General features: G+C 41.8%; 2 protein-coding genes across 4 annotated transcripts in view; both read right to left on the bottom strand.

Moving 5' to 3' along the window:
* Window positions 1-274: 274 nt before the first annotated feature.
* Window positions 275-1,874, bottom strand: Smim26 (small integral membrane protein 26). Its single transcript, XM_052726202.1, has 2 exons — window positions 1,685-1,874; window positions 275-868 (listed from the first exon to the last, which is right to left on the bottom strand). Exons 1-2 carry the CDS (start codon window positions 1,797-1,799, stop codon window positions 672-674), a joined length of 312 nt encoding a protein of 103 aa, XP_052582162.1. The 5' UTR covers window positions 1,800-1,874; the 3' UTR covers window positions 275-671.
* Window positions 1,875-3,174: 1,300 nt separating this feature from the next.
* Sec23b (SEC23 homolog B, COPII coat complex component) overlaps window positions 3,175-19,044 on the bottom strand; it is a 41,588-nt gene continuing 25,718 nt past the window's right edge. For 2 of the 3 annotated variants that reach the window (XM_052726199.1, XM_052726198.1), the window contains exons 15-20: window positions 18,016-18,093; window positions 14,867-15,028; window positions 12,948-13,034; window positions 12,540-12,695; window positions 11,604-11,669; window positions 3,175-4,447 (exon numbers count right to left, since the gene is read on the bottom strand). In XM_052726199.1, the coding sequence (XP_052582159.1) occupies window positions 4,358-4,447; window positions 11,604-11,669; window positions 12,540-12,695; window positions 12,948-13,034; window positions 14,867-15,028; window positions 18,016-18,093 (639 nt within the window). In that variant the 3' untranslated portion in view covers window positions 3,175-4,357. Of the gene's footprint in view, window positions 4,448-5,795; window positions 6,016-11,603; window positions 11,670-12,539; window positions 12,696-12,947; window positions 13,035-14,866; window positions 15,029-18,015; window positions 18,094-19,044 lie in introns of all 3 variants that reach the window. The other variant, XR_008215396.1, reaches the window with a different exon arrangement.

Below are 19,044 nucleotides of genomic sequence, written 5' to 3'. Positions count from 1 at the left end.
CTGAGAACTAAACCCTGGTCCTCTGGAAGAGCAGCAAGTACTCTTAACTGCTGAGCCATCTCTCCAACCCCATAAGTAAATTTTTCAAAACTGAAATTTCAGGGCCAGTGAGATGGTTCAGCAGGTGCCTGATGACCTGAGTTTGATCCCTGGAACCACAGTGGAAACTGTCCTCTGACCTCCATGCACACATACAGCATGCATACACATACATACATACATACATACACACACACACACACACACACACACACACACATTATTCACAAATAACTATAATTTTAAAAATTTAATGGTTAGCTGGGCGGTAGTGGCGCACGCCTTTATTTCCAGCAACAGGAGGCAGAGGCAGGTGGATCTCTGTGAGTTCGAGACCAGCTTGGGTACAGAGTGAGTTGCAGGAAAGGCACCAAAGCTACACAGAGAAACCCTGTCTCGAACAACAACAAAAAAAAATGTAATGGTTTTTATCAACCTTTCAGCCATGTAAACATAGAAGGCTGCTTCTTGAATTTATTCAGTTCCCCCCAAGAATTCAGTTGTTGCACATTAGTGATTATATTTTGTAAAATCAAAACAAATACATTCTTTCCACAAACATGAAATGGAAAAAAATCAAGGCATCTATCAAGTACTGAGCCAAGTCCTTGTTTTCCGAATTCAGTAGCCGATCAAGATTCTGGTCCAGGCCCGCCGGTCCATGACCGCAGATAGTCCATGATCCTTTGAGTAACTGGAACAAAATTTTCTGAATACTTTACATATGTTTTCACAGAAAGCCCTTCAATAGGCTCATTTATGTCCCTTTCTAGGTCGGACACAGGCAATTCATTCCTTGAGCCATCATCCTTTGGCTCTGCTCCATCACCTTAAAAACAGAAAAGAGCCTCAATTACTAACTTACACACCAGTCATTAAAGTCTTGGGCATAGTGCATGGTATGATTATGCATATCGGATGTCTATTGTCATTATCTTTCTTTCAAAAAGAAAAAGCAGAGACAAAAACCGGCATACATGATGACCGTGTGAACTTTCAAACCACTAACGATCTTCCTGACCAAGTAGAATTTCCAGTTTTTACACAATGGCTTTATTGAGATATATCTAACATATCAAACAAATTCCTTTCACAAAGCACAATTCAGTGGCTTTTAGTCTGTTCGGTCTGGGCAACCCAGCACCACAACTGATTTAGAGTATTTTCAGCCACTAACGATTACACCAACTGACTTTCGGGCTCCTTCGATTTCCAGCACGTATTTGAAGGTTCAGGGAATTCCTTTTCCACCCAATAACTGGGATGATTTTAATACTCCTCGGTTGCTGTTAAGGCCTTAAACTGCTTGCTCGCCGTATGCAACAGGGTCTCAAGGAAATGAGCAGCATTCGGGCCACTGTCCGAGCCCCTGGGATCCCCCAGGCACTTAAGGTGAATTCACATGTTCCAAGTGAACATGGGAACAGTGTTAGTCAATCAATATATAAGGTCCAGGCGACAATACTTAATAGTTCCTGGAAGAGTCTTGCTCTTTGCAGATTCCATCGCCGCAAATTATCTAAGTACCCGTTTGCAGCAGTTTTGCATTACCCCAGGGTTCAAGCCCTGAAGGTCGCTTCGGTGACTCCCAGGGCGATGAGCAGGAAGCGGCGGCTGCGAGGCCGATCTCGCCGGGGGACCCTACCTGAAGCTTTCTGGTTCCTTGTAAGAAAAATCGCCGAGCCCAGCACTGACCAGGCGCCCATTGCGTAGACCACAGACATCCGCCGGTACCACACCGTAGCCTGTTCAGGATGCATGGCGCCATAGGGGAGAGCCACAGAGTTTGCGCGGAGGAAGCCCTTCCAATCAGTGTGTCGCACCAGCCACTAATAGGTAGCCACCCCTAGCTACTTCCTGCTCCGCCGCGATGCATTTAGGGACTCGTAGTCCACAGTTAATCCAAGCTAGAACTGAAGGCTTTAATCTAGGGGACCATAGTTTAGGCGTTCAGCTGCCAGCTGGGGACTACTCTTTATACACTATGTGATGGGGAGCAGATGGCGACTTGAACTTCCTCACTTGCAAAGTTGTAATCCCTGCTCTCCATATGTCGGACGGTATTTGAAATGGCAACTCCAATTTCCTTTAACGGCTGTCACATTTTGGAAGACACTGTGTCTGCAACTTGCTTTTTTCTGATGTACCAGGTCCAGTTCTTTGGGGCTCCCTTGGTCCTTTCCCAATTGCACTCTATCGCCCACCACTGCGGCTTTTCTCCTATTGGCTTTCATCTTCCTTCATACAAAGATCTTAAAAAATAAAAGCCTTCGATTTCATCGACTGCTTTTCTTATTCATACACTTCTTCCAGGCATAATTTGCCTGCACGCCAGTAGACTGAATAATCCGAGAACAGGCCTGAGGTGTTTACCAGGAGCGGGCTGGGTAACCTGCTTTGACTATTTCAGCCTTACCCAAATTTGACTTCTAAAGTAAATGACACCATTGACCCTGCATGCTTCTTTGGTGGCTTCAAAAACATTTTCCCTCTTATCTTCCAGGGTTCCTTTTACATTTATGTAGTTGAAAATTACATAAAAATATCCTCTAGAAAAGGAAATATTATATAAACTCTTTAATTTAAAATATAACTGTTACACAGTAAATGCTTCTAAAACACAGAGACAAAGGAGCACAAGTATGAACTCAAAAGGCAGAAAGCTACAATCAGTCCGGTTGGCCTAACATCCACTTCATGGTTCTCTTTCAGTCTCTACTTAGGACTCACTTTCCTCTTCCCTTTGGGGCTGGCAAGATGGCTCAGTATGTAAAGGCCTTGTTGCCAAGACTGATGGCCGGAGTTTTATTTCTGGGACCCACAAGGTGGAAGACGAGAACCACCTCCTATACAATGTTCCCTCATCTCCATGAGCATGCATGCTCTCTCTCTCTCTCTCTCTCTCTCTCTCTCTCTCTCTCTCTCTCTCTCTCTCTCCTCTCTTTCTCTTTCTCCCTCCCTCCTCCTCTCCCTCCCCTCCCTCTGTTACACACACATATCAGTGTTAAAAATGAAAGTGACATTGATCATCTGGAAAGTTTTCCTTCAAGTGGCCTGAGAAACGACTGATAAACCACTGTAGGAACAAGGGGTGAGACAGTAATACCTGGCCCCAGCATGAACGATATTTACATCATCACAACTGGACAAATGCTTTCTTTAGATTTTACAATCAACTTCCACATGAAAAATAGAATTATGGCTAGAGGTTAAAACATACATTATATAAGTCTTGATAATACAAAAGTAAAAGTACAACTAACAAAAACTGGAGGGTAGGGAGGAATTTCTTAACATCCTCATGGAACAAAAGCAGGAACTGAAAGACAGTGGCTAAAACCAAATACATCACCAACAAAACACATGGAAGAGAAGGTGGCACACTGTTACTTCTGAAGAACTGGCCTGGGTTTAGGAAATGGAGGGTATTTATTTAGTATAAGCTCTTTAGGATAAAGATTTTGTTTTGACATATTTGTGTGTGCGACACACACATATACATAGAAGCATATATATATATATATATGTGTGTTTGTGTGTGTGTGTGTGTGTGTGTGTAAAATTTTTTATTAAAAACAGAACTCATTCCAGGTAGTTTGTTTGGTGTCAGGACAAATGTAGCATTACTCCGTTGAAGCGTCTTAGGCCCATCAGCCATCTCTTGAGGTCCACCTGGGCTGGACTGTTGATACGGCAGTGACCAGTGAATCAGGGATGTGCCCTGCAAACCACACCGACAAAGATCTTGCTTCACACATTTCATACAATAGTTCCTTAACATTTAGATGATGAATGAAGATCAAAGTCAGAAAATAGCCCTTGAGGAACACCCCCAAGATACATACATCCTCCCCCCCCCCTCACACACATACACACACACACACACACACACACACACACACACACACACACACACACACACAGATAAAATCTGCATGATTATTTTGGCCAATGGTCTTCTCATCCAGATTTATTTCCTTTATGATCATTAAGGCTCACTTAAGCAGCCAAAAATACATAAACTCTGATTTTATAAAGACTCTAAAACATTAAGGTACAAAAAGTAAGTAAACATCTACAATTAGCAGAACATGTATGACCTTATACAATTTCATGTGTAGGAAAACAGGCAGAGAAGGAACACAAATAAATTATAACCTGAAGACATATTATAACCTGAAGACATACATATAAAAAAATTCCTTGGGTTATTTATTAGAATCTTCCAGAAAGGTGAAAGGAATGTTGCTAAGGTGATATCAACAGTGTGAGCAGAATCTGACAGTGCTGTCCTCCACTGCCGGGCTGCACTGTCAGTTTAAGAGGCACTGGACACAGCCAGCTTCTTCAAGTGATCCATGAACACCTGCAGGCTGACATCATCCGTCAGGATGGGTGCTCCAGTTTCCTGAAAGACAACCACAAAGGCTTACTGACAAAGACCTCAACAGCCACTTAGGATCCCCAGCTGCTCAGTACCTTCTGCCTGGGGACATCCATGGGTGCCACCTTTGTTCCTCACCACCCTGTCCTCTGTCTTGCTAATTCCATTCACCAGAAGCACACTTTTCTCTAAACCCCTTCCTGAGATCTGGCCATGCCTGCCCACTGCCGACAGTATATGAGTATATGGCTGCCTATTTCATCCCTTCCCAGAGTCCTTCAGACCCGTCTCAAACCATCCAGAGCTCCCACCAGCTGTGAGCCCTCCAAGGCCTGTACACCACCCCCTCTGTGGCACACCACTGCCAGCACCACACCTATCTCTAAAGCACTGTGCTATAACAGAAAGGTGTCACAGGCAAGTGAATGAGTGACACCACCAACAGATGCTATCTGTAACATCAGAAACACGATTTAAGTAATGCTCTGGGGAAAAAGACTGGGTAGAAAGGGCAGTTTGCAGCAAGATCTCAAATTTCTAAAGAAACAACATATGTACATCATGAAATATTTAGTTTTCATTACCTAGGAAGTAGCTAGGAAGAGTGGTTATAGGTAATTTATTTCTTTCTTCCCTAAAATTCAGTAATCCTGAGCAAAAAGCTATGATGATAGAGGTACAACAATTCCAAATATATTATAGCACCACAGTCACAGACACAAACTAGTCACATTGCATTACCTAAGCAATGCCTTTATTACTGTCATTGCAAAGAAAATTATTAGAGACACAGAAGGACATAACTTAGGATAAATGGGCCAACACACTAAGTACACATCAAACAGAGGTGCAAGGCATGTGAGGAACAACTAATGGAAGTGAAGAAGAGTCACAGAGAAGCCAGAGCTGGGGCTGGAAAATTCATTCACAAACCGGTAGAACAACCCAGAGAACTGGTAAGGATGTATGAGAACTCAGTAATGCCACCAACTGTAACAGGATCCAATTAACACTGACTGATAGGACAGTCCACCAAATAGCTGCACAACAGTCTTTCTTTTCAAGTGACCATGGAACGGAAACCAAGACAGATCATGTCCCAGATCACAAAACAAACTTCAACAAGTATAAGAGAACTGAAATCATACAAAGTGTGTTCCCAACCAAAATGGAATCTACAGAGAAATCAGTAACAAAAAACGAGGAAAACGCTGCGTAGTTGGAGACAATCAACATGCACTGAACTTGAGAGCCACAGCTGTGGCAGTGCTGACAGCAAACAACACTAATGAGAAGGGGGACAGCCTCACACTGACAAGTTTTCATTCATTTATTTTCATTTCTTACTTATTTCCATGTATAGGTGTTTTACCTGCATGCATGTCTGTGCCATGCACATGCAGTGCCCTTGGTGGCCAGAAGAGGACACTGGATCACATAGGATTGGAGTTAAGGATGGTTGGTCCCACCATATGGGCGCTGGGAACCAAAGTGGGATTCTCCTGAAGAGCAGTCAGTGCTCTTCACCACTGAGCCATCTCTTCAGGCCCACGCCCCAACAATCTAAGCTCTATCATCAGAGTAAAAGAAATCTAAAGCAAACAGAAGGAGGTAACAACAAACACAACAGAAGTCAGTTGGGCTGAAAATAAAGAGATAACTAAAAAAGTCAGTGAAATTAAGCACTGGTACTGTGAGAGCCAAAGTTACCTTTTAAGTTTTAATTACTATGCCTAAGAGATCCATGAGACAAAAATGTTTCTGATCTGCAAGCCTCCTGCCCAAGCCTGAAATGCTGGAGGCTACTGTTTATGGGAGATAACAAGCCACATGTTTTCACTCCCTAAACAAGCTTGTTTGAGCCATCTGCACCAGATGTGCTTGGTCACATGTGGGCAGGAGGTTCATGGGCAGGAAATACATCAGGATGTATGCTTGCCCCTGACTGGATGGTAGGCTGGAGGCATGTCAGGATATATGCTTGCCCGATTGGACCTGATGAGAAATGCAATGAATTATGGGTTTTCCTTCCTAAATCCTTCCTATTCTTGATTCTGGACCATTTCCTGGAAACCCAGAGATGGACCTGGCCAGAGCCCATCAACCTAGTCAGTATTTAATTAAAGCTTGCTTCAATTTTGGCTTTAAATTATGGTAGTGGTCTTATCCTCAACTGGTGGGATCAACAGTACTTTTGAAGATAAGTAAACTTCCAAACTTCTAGCAAGACAGGGAAGAAGATAAAACTTACTAACATAAAGAATGAAGCTAAAGGATCTACAGACATCTAAGGAATTATAAGAGTGTGTGTGTGTATGTCTGTGTGTGTATGCGTTTGATAGCTCAACAAAAACAATTCCTGAAAGCATACAACTGCCAAATTACTCAATATGGAAAAGATAATTTGAATACCCCTGTAACAACTATAGAAAGTGAAATTAGTAATGTAAAAGAAATCTCTATGCTCTGATGGTTTCACTGGAAAATTCCAGCAAATTTCTCAGGAATTAATCCCCAAGACAGGCATGATGGCACATGACTTTAATCCCAGCACTCAGGAGGCAGAGGGAGGCAAATCTCTGTGAGTTCAAGACCAGCCTGATCTATAAAGACAGCTCTAAGACAGACAGAACTACACAGTGAGACCCTGTCTCAAAAAAAGGAAAAAAAAGCCGGGCAATGACAGCTTATGCCTTTAATTCCAACATTTGGGAGGCAGAGGTAGGCAGATCTCTGAGTTTGAAGCTGGCCTGTTCTATAGAGCAAGTTTCAGGATAGCCAGGGCTACACAGAAGAAAAAAAAGAAACAGAAAGAGAGAGAGAAGATTGGCTTAATATTAAAAAATATCAATATAATCTGCCTTAGTAAAAGGCTTAAAAAGGAAAAATCATGATTATACCAAAGAATACATTTAAAAATACTTCAATATTCAACACTCACTTATGACAAAGAATCTCAGAAAAATACCAATAGAGAGGCCTTCCAGAATTTGATAAAGAGATCTAGAAAAGCCTACAGCTATCACTGTACTCAGTGGTGAAAGGCAGAATGCTTGTCCCATAAGCTTGCGGTCTCGGGAAGAATGCCCTGGTATTAGCAGTTCTCACTGCAAGAGTTCCTAAGGAAACAAGTCATTCCAACTGAAAGAGAAATAAAACCGTCCCTGCTTGCAGATAATATGCCTGTTTCAGAAGACAATCTCAAGAAACCACTGACAGTTCACAGAATACTAGATGAGCATACACCATGCTTGTTTTTCTATGTATTAGCAATGAAATCAGACATTAAAATTAAAAATAAAACATTGCAAGGAATAGAGAACACCAGTAATCTCAGGACCCAGGAGGCCAAGGCAGGAAGATTGAGTCCAAGGTCAGCTGTACAACTACCAGGGTTTTGCTTCAAAACAAAACAAAGTAAGTAAAAAAAAATGTGAGACACCACTCACAACCACCTTTTAAAATGGAAATACATGTATATTTCCATTTTATATCCATTCACATATATATTGAAAAAAAGGAATCAAGAGATTTAGTACAAGGAGAGTCAAACCAAGTTCACAGTCAAATTATCTTCAAATGGGCTTAATGAAATCCTTACAAAACCTCTACTAGTATGTTTAAAGACATAAACAGGATTATTCTAAAATTCATAAAGAAAAGCAAAAGAACTATAATAAGAGGGGCTTTTTTGTTTTACTTTTTTTTTTCAAAAGAAGAAAGTGCAAAGAATATATATAGTCTGTGGTTTTAAAGCTCTAGTATTGGTATTGGGATATAAGCACAGATCAGTAAAACAACAGAAAACCAAGAAATGGACTCACTCCTACATCCTACTGTGATCTTTGACAAAGATACAAAAGCAATCCTAGAAACAGCCTTTCCCATAAATGATACCAAAGCCATTAGATATCCATGTGGAGAAGAAATCACCAGCTACCTTCACATTAAAAAAAAAAATTCCTCAAAGCTGGCCATGGTGACTCACGCCTTTACTCCCAGCACTTGGAAGGTAGAGATAGGTGGATTTCTGTGAGTTCAAGATCAGCCTAGTCTACATAGTGAGTTCCAGGAAAGCCAGGGATATGAAGAGAGACTCCTGTCTCAAAATAATAATAAAAATAATAAATAAATCAAAATGAATTATTGCCTAAAATGCAACATAAAACTATTTTTTTTTTTTTTTTTTTTTTTTTTGGAGACAGGGTCTGTGTAGCTTTGCGCCTTTCCTGGAACTCACTTGGTAGCCCAGTCTGGCCTCGAACTCACAGAGATCCGCCTGGCTCTGCCTCCCAAGTGCTGGGATTAAAGGCATGCGCCACCACGCTCGGCCGCATAAAACTATTTTTAAAAGACTATAGGGGGGAAAGACAGGAAAACAAGAAAATCTTTGGGATCTGTGGCCATTTGAATGAGAATGGCCCCCAAAGGCACATATCTGAATTCTTTGTTTTTTTGTTTTTGTTTTTCGAGACAGGGTTTCTCTGTGTAGCTTTGCACCTTTCCTGGAACTCACTTTGGAGACCAGGCTGGCCTCGAACTCACAGAGATCCGCCTGCCTCTGTCTCCCCAGTGCTGGGATTAAAGGCGTGCGCCACCACCGCCTGGCCATATCTGAATTCTTAGTCTGCAGTTGCTGGCTGTTTGGGGAGGATCAGGAAGTGTGGTCTTGTTGGAGAAGGTATGTAACTGGGTTTGAGGTTTCGAAAGACGACTACCACTCAGTTATCTCTATGCTTCCTATTTGCAGAACAAGATGTGAGCTCTCGCCTATTGCTGCCACCATGCCTTTGTTCCACCATCCAAGCTGGCCTTGAACTCACAGAGATCCGCCTGCCTTTGCCTCCCAAGTGCTGGGATTAAAGGCATGCACCAATACTGGCCAGCAAATGCTTTCTTTTATAAGTTGCTTTGATCATTGTGTTTTGTGACAGAAATACACAAGTAACTAGACAGGATCTAAGACTAGATCTTAAGCTTAAATCTTACACCAAAAGCACAATCCACAGCAGGGAAAACGGATAAGTAAACTATGTAAACATTTAAAACTTCTGCCTTGTAAAGAGAATGAACAGCTAAGTTACAAATAAAAGTACTTACAAGTGACACACCTGAAAAAGGAGGAGCATCTAGGACACGTAAAGAACCCTCAGTCTCAGCTGGATGGTGGTGGTGCACACTTTTAATCCCAGCACTTGGGAGGCAGAGGCAGATAGATCTCTGTGAATTCCAGGCCAGCCTGGTCTACAGAGTGGGTTCCAAGACAGCCAGGGCTATGCAGTGGAACCCTTGGTCTCAACAACAGTAGGAAAGCAAATGATCTGATTAGACCACAAATGATACAGACACACTTCACAGAAGATAAACAGATGGCACATGAGCCACTTGTGTTGAACAAGAAAAGATGTTCAACATCATCAGTCATTAGGAAAATATAAATTAAAGCCAGTGATAGCTGAGTTAGGGCACACACCTAGAATGCCAGCATAGTAAAGGCTGAGGTAAGAAAATCACAGTGTGAGGCCTTTGTCTCAAATAGCCAAGAGCTGGAGATGCAGCTCAGTGGCACAGTGCTGACGTATTACAGAGGCCCTGGTTCAACCTCTGGCACTGAAAAGAAAATACCCAAAACGACAGAGCACTAGACAGCTACATGAATAGCCAAAATACAAGAAATGACAACACCAAATACTGGCCACCAAACTACATCACTGCATCCCACTGCTAGTAGGGATGTGAAGAGGTGTAGCTGCTCTCCAAAAGTGTGGCAGTTTCTTTAAAACACTAAGCACACAACTATCACAGAATCTATCAAATATACTCTGTGCCTCTATCTCAGAGAAATGAAGTCCTGTTCAAATGAAACCTGTATTTAATTGTTTGTTTGTAGCAATTTTATTCCTAAGAGCTCAAAACTACAAACACCTTAGATGTCCTTAAATAGATGCATAACCAAACAAAGTATGATATGTGTATTTATACTGTGGATTATTACTCTGCAAATTAAAAGGAATGGATTATTAACACACATAATGGCATGGAGTAATCTATAGATAATTACACTTGAGTGAAAAAAAAAAACAACCTAACAGCTTGTATGACCGTATAGTGTTTTTTTTAGTGTGTGTGTGTGTATGTGTTTGTGTGTATGTATGTGTTTGTGTATGTGTGTATATGTGTTTGTGTGTGTGTGTGTGTGTATGTGTGTGTGTGTGTGTATGTGTGTGTGTGTGTGTGTGTGTGTTGCTAAGATAGAACCCAGGAACTTATGCATACTAGGCAAGTGCTCTACCACTGGCCCACTGGCCTATATTTCTAGCCCTACCTAATAGTCTGAATAAGGAATATAGAAACGCTGAGCAGATTAGTAAGTGCCAAATGCTAAGGATGGGGGAGGGTGGTAATGGTTATGAAAGGCAATATGAGAGATCATCATTGTGATGGAAATTTCTGTGTCATTGACAATATCCTGGGTACTATATTGAATTATTATTTTTCAGAATGTAACCATTAATTTAAAAATTAGTTACAGGAGATCTCTTGGTGTTTATTATGATTTGATTTTCATGAGACAGGACATTACTAGCCCTGGCTATCCTGGAACTCAGAAATCCACCTGCTTCTGTCTGCTGGATACTGAAATTGAAGACATGTGCCACATGCTCAACTTTTTGTATTATTTCTTATAACTGCAGATAAACTTACAGTTATCTCAAAAACCAAGTATAATCTAAAAATTTTAAGAATCATTGAAAGAGAAACAAATTTAGAGAATAATTAGGCAAAGAAGTAAGGCCGAAAGTGAAGAGACAATAGATCAATAGGGAGCAGGAGATGCCCTGTAGGCAAGAGATAGGACTTAATACCATCCTCCACGTGCATGAGGAGAGATGCACAGAGGCCACAGTGGAGCATGCTGCCCCTGGAACACACAGTAAGCTATGTGTACTTGTACACAGAGGCCACAGTGATGCATGCTGCCCCTGGAACACACAGTAAGCTGTGTGCAGGAGACTCACACAGGTAGTACCCTACTCACACCCATAATATAACTGTGTTACTTGCAGCCAACACCCCAACAGTCATTCTGTCTGAACCAAAACAGGTTCAATTTATAGGCTCAAACAAGCTTTAAATGAAAGCAATTTGACCTTCTCCCCAGAAACCCAGCAATTCTTACCTGTCCCCAAGCATACAAGTTATTGTGTGTCTGAGATGGGTTAACTTTAGACAACAGGAATCGAGCCTTTAAAAATAAAAAGATTTTAAAAATTAAAAGTAGTATCAGTGTACAAAAAAGTAAAGATTTTATATTATTTGTTTAAATTGATTTCTTTTATCTCTCTCTCTCTCTCTCTCTCTCTCTCTCTGCTGTTTAGAAATCTATTGCTTTTATCTTAAATCCACTGGCTCCCCATCTACAAATGATCCAGACATACTGATAATCTTATACTTTCATATTAGTACATTCATCTAATAAGAAGTCACCACTAGGCATAGTGAGGCACACGTGTGGTAGTTTGAATGTAATTGGTCCCCATAAGCTCATAGGGAGTGGCACTATTAGGAGGTGTGGCTTTGTTGAAGTAAGTGTGGCCTTGTTGGAGGAAGTGTATCACTGGAGGGGCAGGCTTTGAGGTCACCTATGCTCAAGCTATGCCTAGTTGAGTTCACTTCCTGTTGCCTGAGGATCAATATGTAGCTCCATCTCCACTCTCAGCTCCTTCTCCAGCACCATGCCTGCCTGCATGCCACCATGTACCACCATAATGATGATAGACTAAACCTCTGAACTGTAAGCCACCCAATTAAATTTTTTTCCTTTATAAGAATTGCCATGGTCATGGTGTCTCTTCACAGCAATAGAGCACTCACCAAGACACATAGGAAACTGATGTATGAGGATCATGAGTTTGAGACCAACCTGCACTACACAGTAAGTCTCAGGCCAGCCTGGAAGTAAAATAAACAACTAAATCTAAACAAAAATCATAGCTGAAAGAATATCTGTATGTAAATTTATGCCACCACATAAAATTATAACCATTAATATCCATAAAATAAATCATCACACAATAAAAAAAAAACTATTAGAGCTAGAATGGGGCCCACCCACCTGACTGCCACCGTGCTCTGTGTTGATATAACGCGGCATTGGGAAGCGTGCTTGCAGGATCTCCTGCGCATCATCCAGTGGTGCCTGCAGAAGGTGCTTGAAGTTTTCATACTCAGGCATGTCCTGGTATCCAGCTTTCCGCCACTGGGCTATGGTCTACACCAAAACAAAGCAACCAAAACTGCTGTTGAAGTGCTGACAGCAGCCTTCACCAACACTTGTGACATTCTTCCACTAGCACCATCCGAAACAGGCTGCCAGTGAAGAAGTCTGTGATGTTGGAAAGAGAAATAACTCCCCCTCTGTCCTCTGACCATAGGTTCACACACATGCACAATACATCAAAGTAAATAACAGGAAAACAAAACAAAACAAGAGTCAAGAGAGAAACTGATGATATCATCTTACCTCACCAAGATAAATGACAATTTGGAAGAAAGTATCCATCAGCAGAATTCGGTCAGCTAGAATGCTGCTGCTGTCCAGGAGTACAGGCTACGGAAGAGGACAGATGGCGTTGGTCCTCCCACTCTACACAACAGCCACTCCAGCCCCACATGTGTATCCACAAAAGAGCTAAGAAGCTATTTACAAATGGTTCCAGCACAGGGCTGCCCCTCTTCACACATTGCTACGTTCCACTCCCCAAACTGACAGCTCTAAATCTCAGTTTTGTAGACGACACAGGCCACTGACACTCCTCCATCAACCGGGGACAGACACTGAGGCTAGCTTGTGGTCCAGAAGCCAGAACATAACAAGAGCTTCCTCTCTTCTGTTCTTTGTTTGTCTGTCTGTCTGTTTGTTTGTTTGTTTTTTCGAGACAGGGTTTTTCTGTGTAGCCCTGACTGTCCTGGAACTCACTCTGTAGACCAGGCTGGCCTCGAACTCACAGAGATCCGCCTACCTCTGCCTCCCGAGAGCTGGGACCACCGCCCGGCCAGAACTACTCTTAGTCAGCTGATCTTTTCTCAACTACTGCAGCTACAGCTAGAATGAAATGAATGCTTGTACAGGGCTGGAGAGATGGCTCAGAGGTTAAGAGCACTGGCTACTCTTCCAGAGGTCTTGAGTTTAATTCCCAGCAACCACATGGTGGCTCACAATCATCTCTAATGAGATCTGATGCCCTCTTCTGGCCTGCAGGGATACATACAGGCAGAATACTGTATACGTTAAAAAAAGAAAACAACACTGCATACATAATAAATAAAATAAATCTTAAAAAAAGAGAGTGCCTTATGAAAGAATTTAATGTTTAATGCAAGTTTTCAAAGTTTACCACAAAATATATTTCATTACAAATTTTTATTTCAATAATAACAATACTTGTACACGTTTCAGAAAATCTATAGTTGAAAACAAGAAATACTGATTATCTTGGTTTACTTCAATATTGTTCTTTATTTTTATAGGCTTTTAGTACATGTAAACTTAGAATCTATTTTGTTGTTATTCCTTTTTAGTTTAAAATCTTTCTTAGTTTTATTTGCAAGTTGGGCAACATTCCACTCCATAAAGTTTTCAAGGCGTTTCTGCTTTGGTTCCACTCGCCTCACCAACAGCACCAAGTGGAGCCTGCTAGAGCCAGGGCAATCTGCCACTGTGTGCCAGTGATTCGCTCCACAAGCATCTTTTCACTTCTTCCTTTACATTATTTGTCTCCACTCCTGCACTGTCTCAGGATGGTTTTGCTTTTGCTCACATATTGCACAGTTAGGTTTTAAGGCTATGGCATTTTCCAGCCTGTTTTCAATAGGCATTCTTTACTATACTAAATAATTTCTACTGAATTTTTTCTTTTCTTACCATGTAACATTTTTACATTTTACTATGTTATATAAATTATGTGACTATTTCTTAGAATACTTAACTATTTTTCTTCTACTGAGTACTTGGATTGCCCTCTGGTTCCTCTTTTTTTTTCAGTGCCAGAACCAGGTCCTCATGCATTCAAGGCAAGCTCTCTACCCGCCCCAAATTCTCTTATAGTTGTTCATTTTCTTGTTTCTTTGCATAAAACCTTTTCTATTTTCATACTCTTATTTCTTTTAGATACTTTACAAGGGCTGGAATTACTGGGCAAAGAATGTGAACTCATAACATTGTGGGTTTTTTTTTCCTCAGTTTATTTCTGCTTTCCACACCAAAAACAGCTTTAGTATATCTTCTGACTTTTCCTGTTTTTTAATACTTAGAAACAATATAAAGTTACAATAAACTCAAGATTTTACAGTTCTGCTCTAAGACTATATTTGGTAAAGGAAAACAAAACCCCTTGTGATTAAGTCATCCACTCTCAGAAAAGCATGTCCATCCAGCCTTACCTCTGGTGGTCCATGGAAGGAGTAAGAGTAGAGAATGGGCTGGATCATGATGAGGGACTGAGTCAGATCCTGCCTGGCAAAATGGTGTCTATAATAGGAGGACTCATCAGGACTGTTGTTAAACACTTGAAGAAATGGAGATCTTCTCAGATGAAACATGAACTGCATTCACAAAAGAAAGACAAAAGAATCCATCTGTGATGCTGGACATGCAGAGCCATCTACTCTGGATCTCGAAAACATGAAACCTGGACTCTGAGATAATTATCTGTGGGTTCACAGAGACACCAAAGGGCGGTGGCAGAGCTGGTGGAAGAGGGAAATGGGGAGTACCTTTACTGGGTATACAATTCCAAGTGGGTTTGCTTGCTTTATGACATAATGATATTATGTGTCTGGCCTCAAACCTGAGATGGTCCTGCCTCAACCCTCCAAGTGCTGAAATTACAAGCATGTGTCACCACATCTGGCTCAGTAAAGATTAAAAAAAAGAAAATTACAGCACTCTGGTACACAAGAATGTGAATGTGGGGACTGAAGAGATGGCTCAGCAGTTAAGAGCACTGGCTACTCTTCCAGGGGACCAGGGTTCCATTCTCAGCACCCATATGGCAGCTCACAACCGTCTGTAACTCTAGTTGCAGGGGACCAGACATATATGCAGGTAAAACACCAATGCACCAAAATAAAAATCAATAAATCATAAAAAAGAATGTAAATGGATGTAATAGCACACAATTATATATTTCAAAAGGGATAAGATGATAAACTTGAGGCTGGAGAGTTGCTGCTCCTGCAGAGGATCTGAGTTCAGCTCCCAGTTCAGCATCCAAGTCAGGTGGCTCACAACTACCCTGGGGATCCACTGCCCTCCCTGAAGGCACTGCACTCTTGTGTGCATAACCACACATATCCCTCCACATACAAATTAAATCTTTTTTAAAAAATGGTAACTTTTTTTGCTGGGTGGTGGTGGTGGCTCACATCTTTAAAGACTTATTTATTTATTATGTATACAGGAGAGGGTGCCAGATCTCATTACAGATGGTTGTGAGCCACCATGTGGGTGCTGGGAATTGAACTCAGGACCTCTGGAAGAGCAGTCAGTGCTCTTAACCTCTGAGCCATCTCTCCAGCCCCCGGCTCACACCTTTAATTCTAGCACTTGGGAAGCAGAGGCAGGCGGATCTCTGAGTTCAAGGGCAACGTGGTCTACAGAGTGAGTTCCAGGACGGAGAAACCATATCTCAAAAAATCAGAAAAAAAAAAGGGAAGTTTTTAGGCAAAAACATGTGGTGTATTTCTACTTATTGAGGCAGTTTCTCGGATTTGAACCCAGAGCTTGCCGATAGGCTACCCTAGTTAGCCAGCGTGCCCTGGAGATCCCATCTCTGACTCCTGAGCACTGGGATTATAATTAGCCACCACACTTACCCAGCTTTTACATGGGGACTAGGGATCTCCTTAGGCCCCAAGATGATAAATTTTGTCTTTTTTTTTTTTAACCACAATTTTAAAAATGTCTTACAATTGCTGCTTTAAGTGTCACTTTTGGGTATTTTTGGTTTTTAGTTTTGTTTTTTAAAGACAAGGATCATGTAGCCTGGGCTAACCTTGAACTCCTAATCTTCCTGCCTCCACTTCCCAAGTGTTAGGATTATAGGTGTATGGAATTATGCCCAGGAAAGAGCTGTTTTTCTAATGACTTGGCCCTTTTTTAGTATTTGTTCGATTGTTTGTTATTTTATTTTGTTTTATTTTACATGTATGGGTGTTTGCTTTCATTTATGTCCATGCACTATGTGCATGCAGTCCCCAAGGAGGCAAGAAGACAGATCCCCTGGAACTGGAGTTATAGACGGTTCTTAGTTGCCATATAGGTGCTGGGAATTGAACCTGTATCCTCTAGAAGAGCAATCAGTGGTCTTAACTGCTCAGCCATCTCTTTGACCCCTTAAAGATTTATTTTACTTTTAATTATGGGGCGGAGACATGTGTATGTGAGTGTAGGTGTCCAGAGTCCAAAAGTGTCAGATCTCCTGGAGATGGAGTTATCTGTAATTGTGAGTCACCTGACATGGGTGCTGAGAACTGAACTCAGGCCCTCTGAAAAGAATAGTATGCACTCTTTAACAACTGAGCCACCTCTCTAACCCTTCCAGACAGATTTCTAAAATTTACTTTATTTTTATTTTACATATGTGTGCCTGTGTGTTTGTATGTCACATGTGGGTGCCCAAGAACGCCACAGAGGGTGTTGGGTCTTTGGAGTTGGAGCCACAAGCAGTTGTGAGCCACCTGATGTAGGTACTGGGAACCCAACTTAGGTCCCCTAAAGGCAGCAACCATTCTTAGTCTAAGCCATTTGCCCAGCCCCCAGCTAAAATTATTTTGTTTGTTTTTAAAGAACTCCCACATGAAGGAGCACAGTATGGAAACACCAGCTAAGAAGGCTTTTATGATTTCATCTACAGAGCATTCTAAGGTAGGAGGACTCTCTTACACTGTGCTCAACCCTCAAAACCTCAAATGTGCTTTGCCCCGCTGGGCTTATTTTCCTTGGGAACAGATATTCGTTCTCTTGAGTAAGTCACTGGAGAGTGTAGGGCCTCTCCAGATCAGGGACCCTAGAGGGTGGAGGCTCTGATGGTATCCAGTGGATCCAGGTGTTAGGTACAACCAGAGAAGCTTCAGATCTGTCTGCTTTTCACACAGGCTTTTGAAGGAGAGTCCTCTGCTGGTAAGGATTTTACAGCTTTAGAGAGACTTCAAATCACTGCTTCAGACCAACTCCTTCTTTCTAAAGAGGAGGAAGCAAGGACTCACAGAGGTCTCATCCAGGAGCAGCAACAGGGCCAGTGCTGGCCATCACCCCGACTGGCCAGGGTTCTTTCACACCACTACCCATCCTCACCTGCTCAGACACAGGCACCTGAAAGTCCCAGCACCCCAGCTATTGGCTGCTTACAAGTACAAAGCACAATGCAAGTGCTGTACACTTGGCTGGCTTCAACTGTGGTTCAAAAGAGGTGGGATAGCCTGCTATTAGTTAGTCTCAAATTACAAGTCTTCCTTTGCTCTCAAGCACAGAAAAGTTCAGTTCTAACAATTCATTCTTCTATAGTTAACTTTAAAACCATATTTCTTACCTGAGGATACAGAGAAAAAGAGTCTGACAATCTGAAAGACGTGGGGTCTTCTTTGTTATACTGCCCAAACTTCTGACACTGTTGAAAGAAAATAGGGAAGAAAATTTTAAAAAAAAGAGTCTAAGTTAGTGTCACCTAGAAAAGTCCCAGACCAAAGAGCTACGCAGTGTGCTACTTCTCATAAATTCTAGACCAGCATCTCTCAGGCATGAAGGGCAGACAAATCACCAGGTCTTGTTAAAACACAGACCCTGATGACTAGAGAGAGAGTTCAGTGGTAGAACACTTACTTAGCATGCTCAAAGCCCCGGATTCATCCCCAGGATTCAAAGTAGGTAGGAGGGAGTCACTCTAGGGGAAGAGTGGGAGATTCTAAATCTCCAACCAACGGGAGGCAATGGTGGCCTGAGGACCACCCTAATCACACATGTGTTCAGCAAGCTCTCGGAGGCACCTCTCCATATGAAAACCCTGAGAGACCATGAAAACTAGCAATTACAGATCAACCTTGCTGTTCTCTGCTATTACAACTCAATTTTCTTCTTCCTTTCAATGGTAGGTTTCTGAATCCGAATGTATTCCTGCTTTATTTATATATTTAGCTAATTAGTTAGTTAGTCAGTTAGCTAGTTATTTATGCTTTTTGAGACAGGGTCATATTAGCCTAAAGACAAGGTGATTCTGCCTTCCAAGTGCTGAGATTATAGTTATGCATCACCATGTCCAGCCTTGCCTTTATTTCTGATCAAACATTCCCTCCAGACACTAGAGACTAGGCCCTGGGGTGTTCAGAAAGCCCTATTCCTAACAATTAGATTTCTCCTGTCAAAGCTGATGACCTTTCCTAGTTCTCATCTTCTTTAGCTTCCTAGCAGTATTAGCCTCATGGCTTTCCAAACTCCTTAAAACTATCTCCTGAAGCCAGTACAATGGCTCAGCAGGGACAGGTACTTGCCACCAAATCTGACAAACTGAGTTCTGATCCCTGGAATCCATATGGTGGAAGATGAAAACCAATTTCCACAGATC

This window comes from Peromyscus californicus, unplaced genomic scaffold (genome assembly GCF_007827085.1).
Source record: "Peromyscus californicus insignis strain IS unplaced genomic scaffold, ASM782708v3 Scaffold_7__1_contigs__length_154581171, whole genome shotgun sequence".
NCBI lineage: Eukaryota > Metazoa > Chordata > Mammalia > Rodentia > Cricetidae > Peromyscus > Peromyscus californicus.
This window is presented reverse-complemented; position numbering and strand designations above follow the sequence as displayed.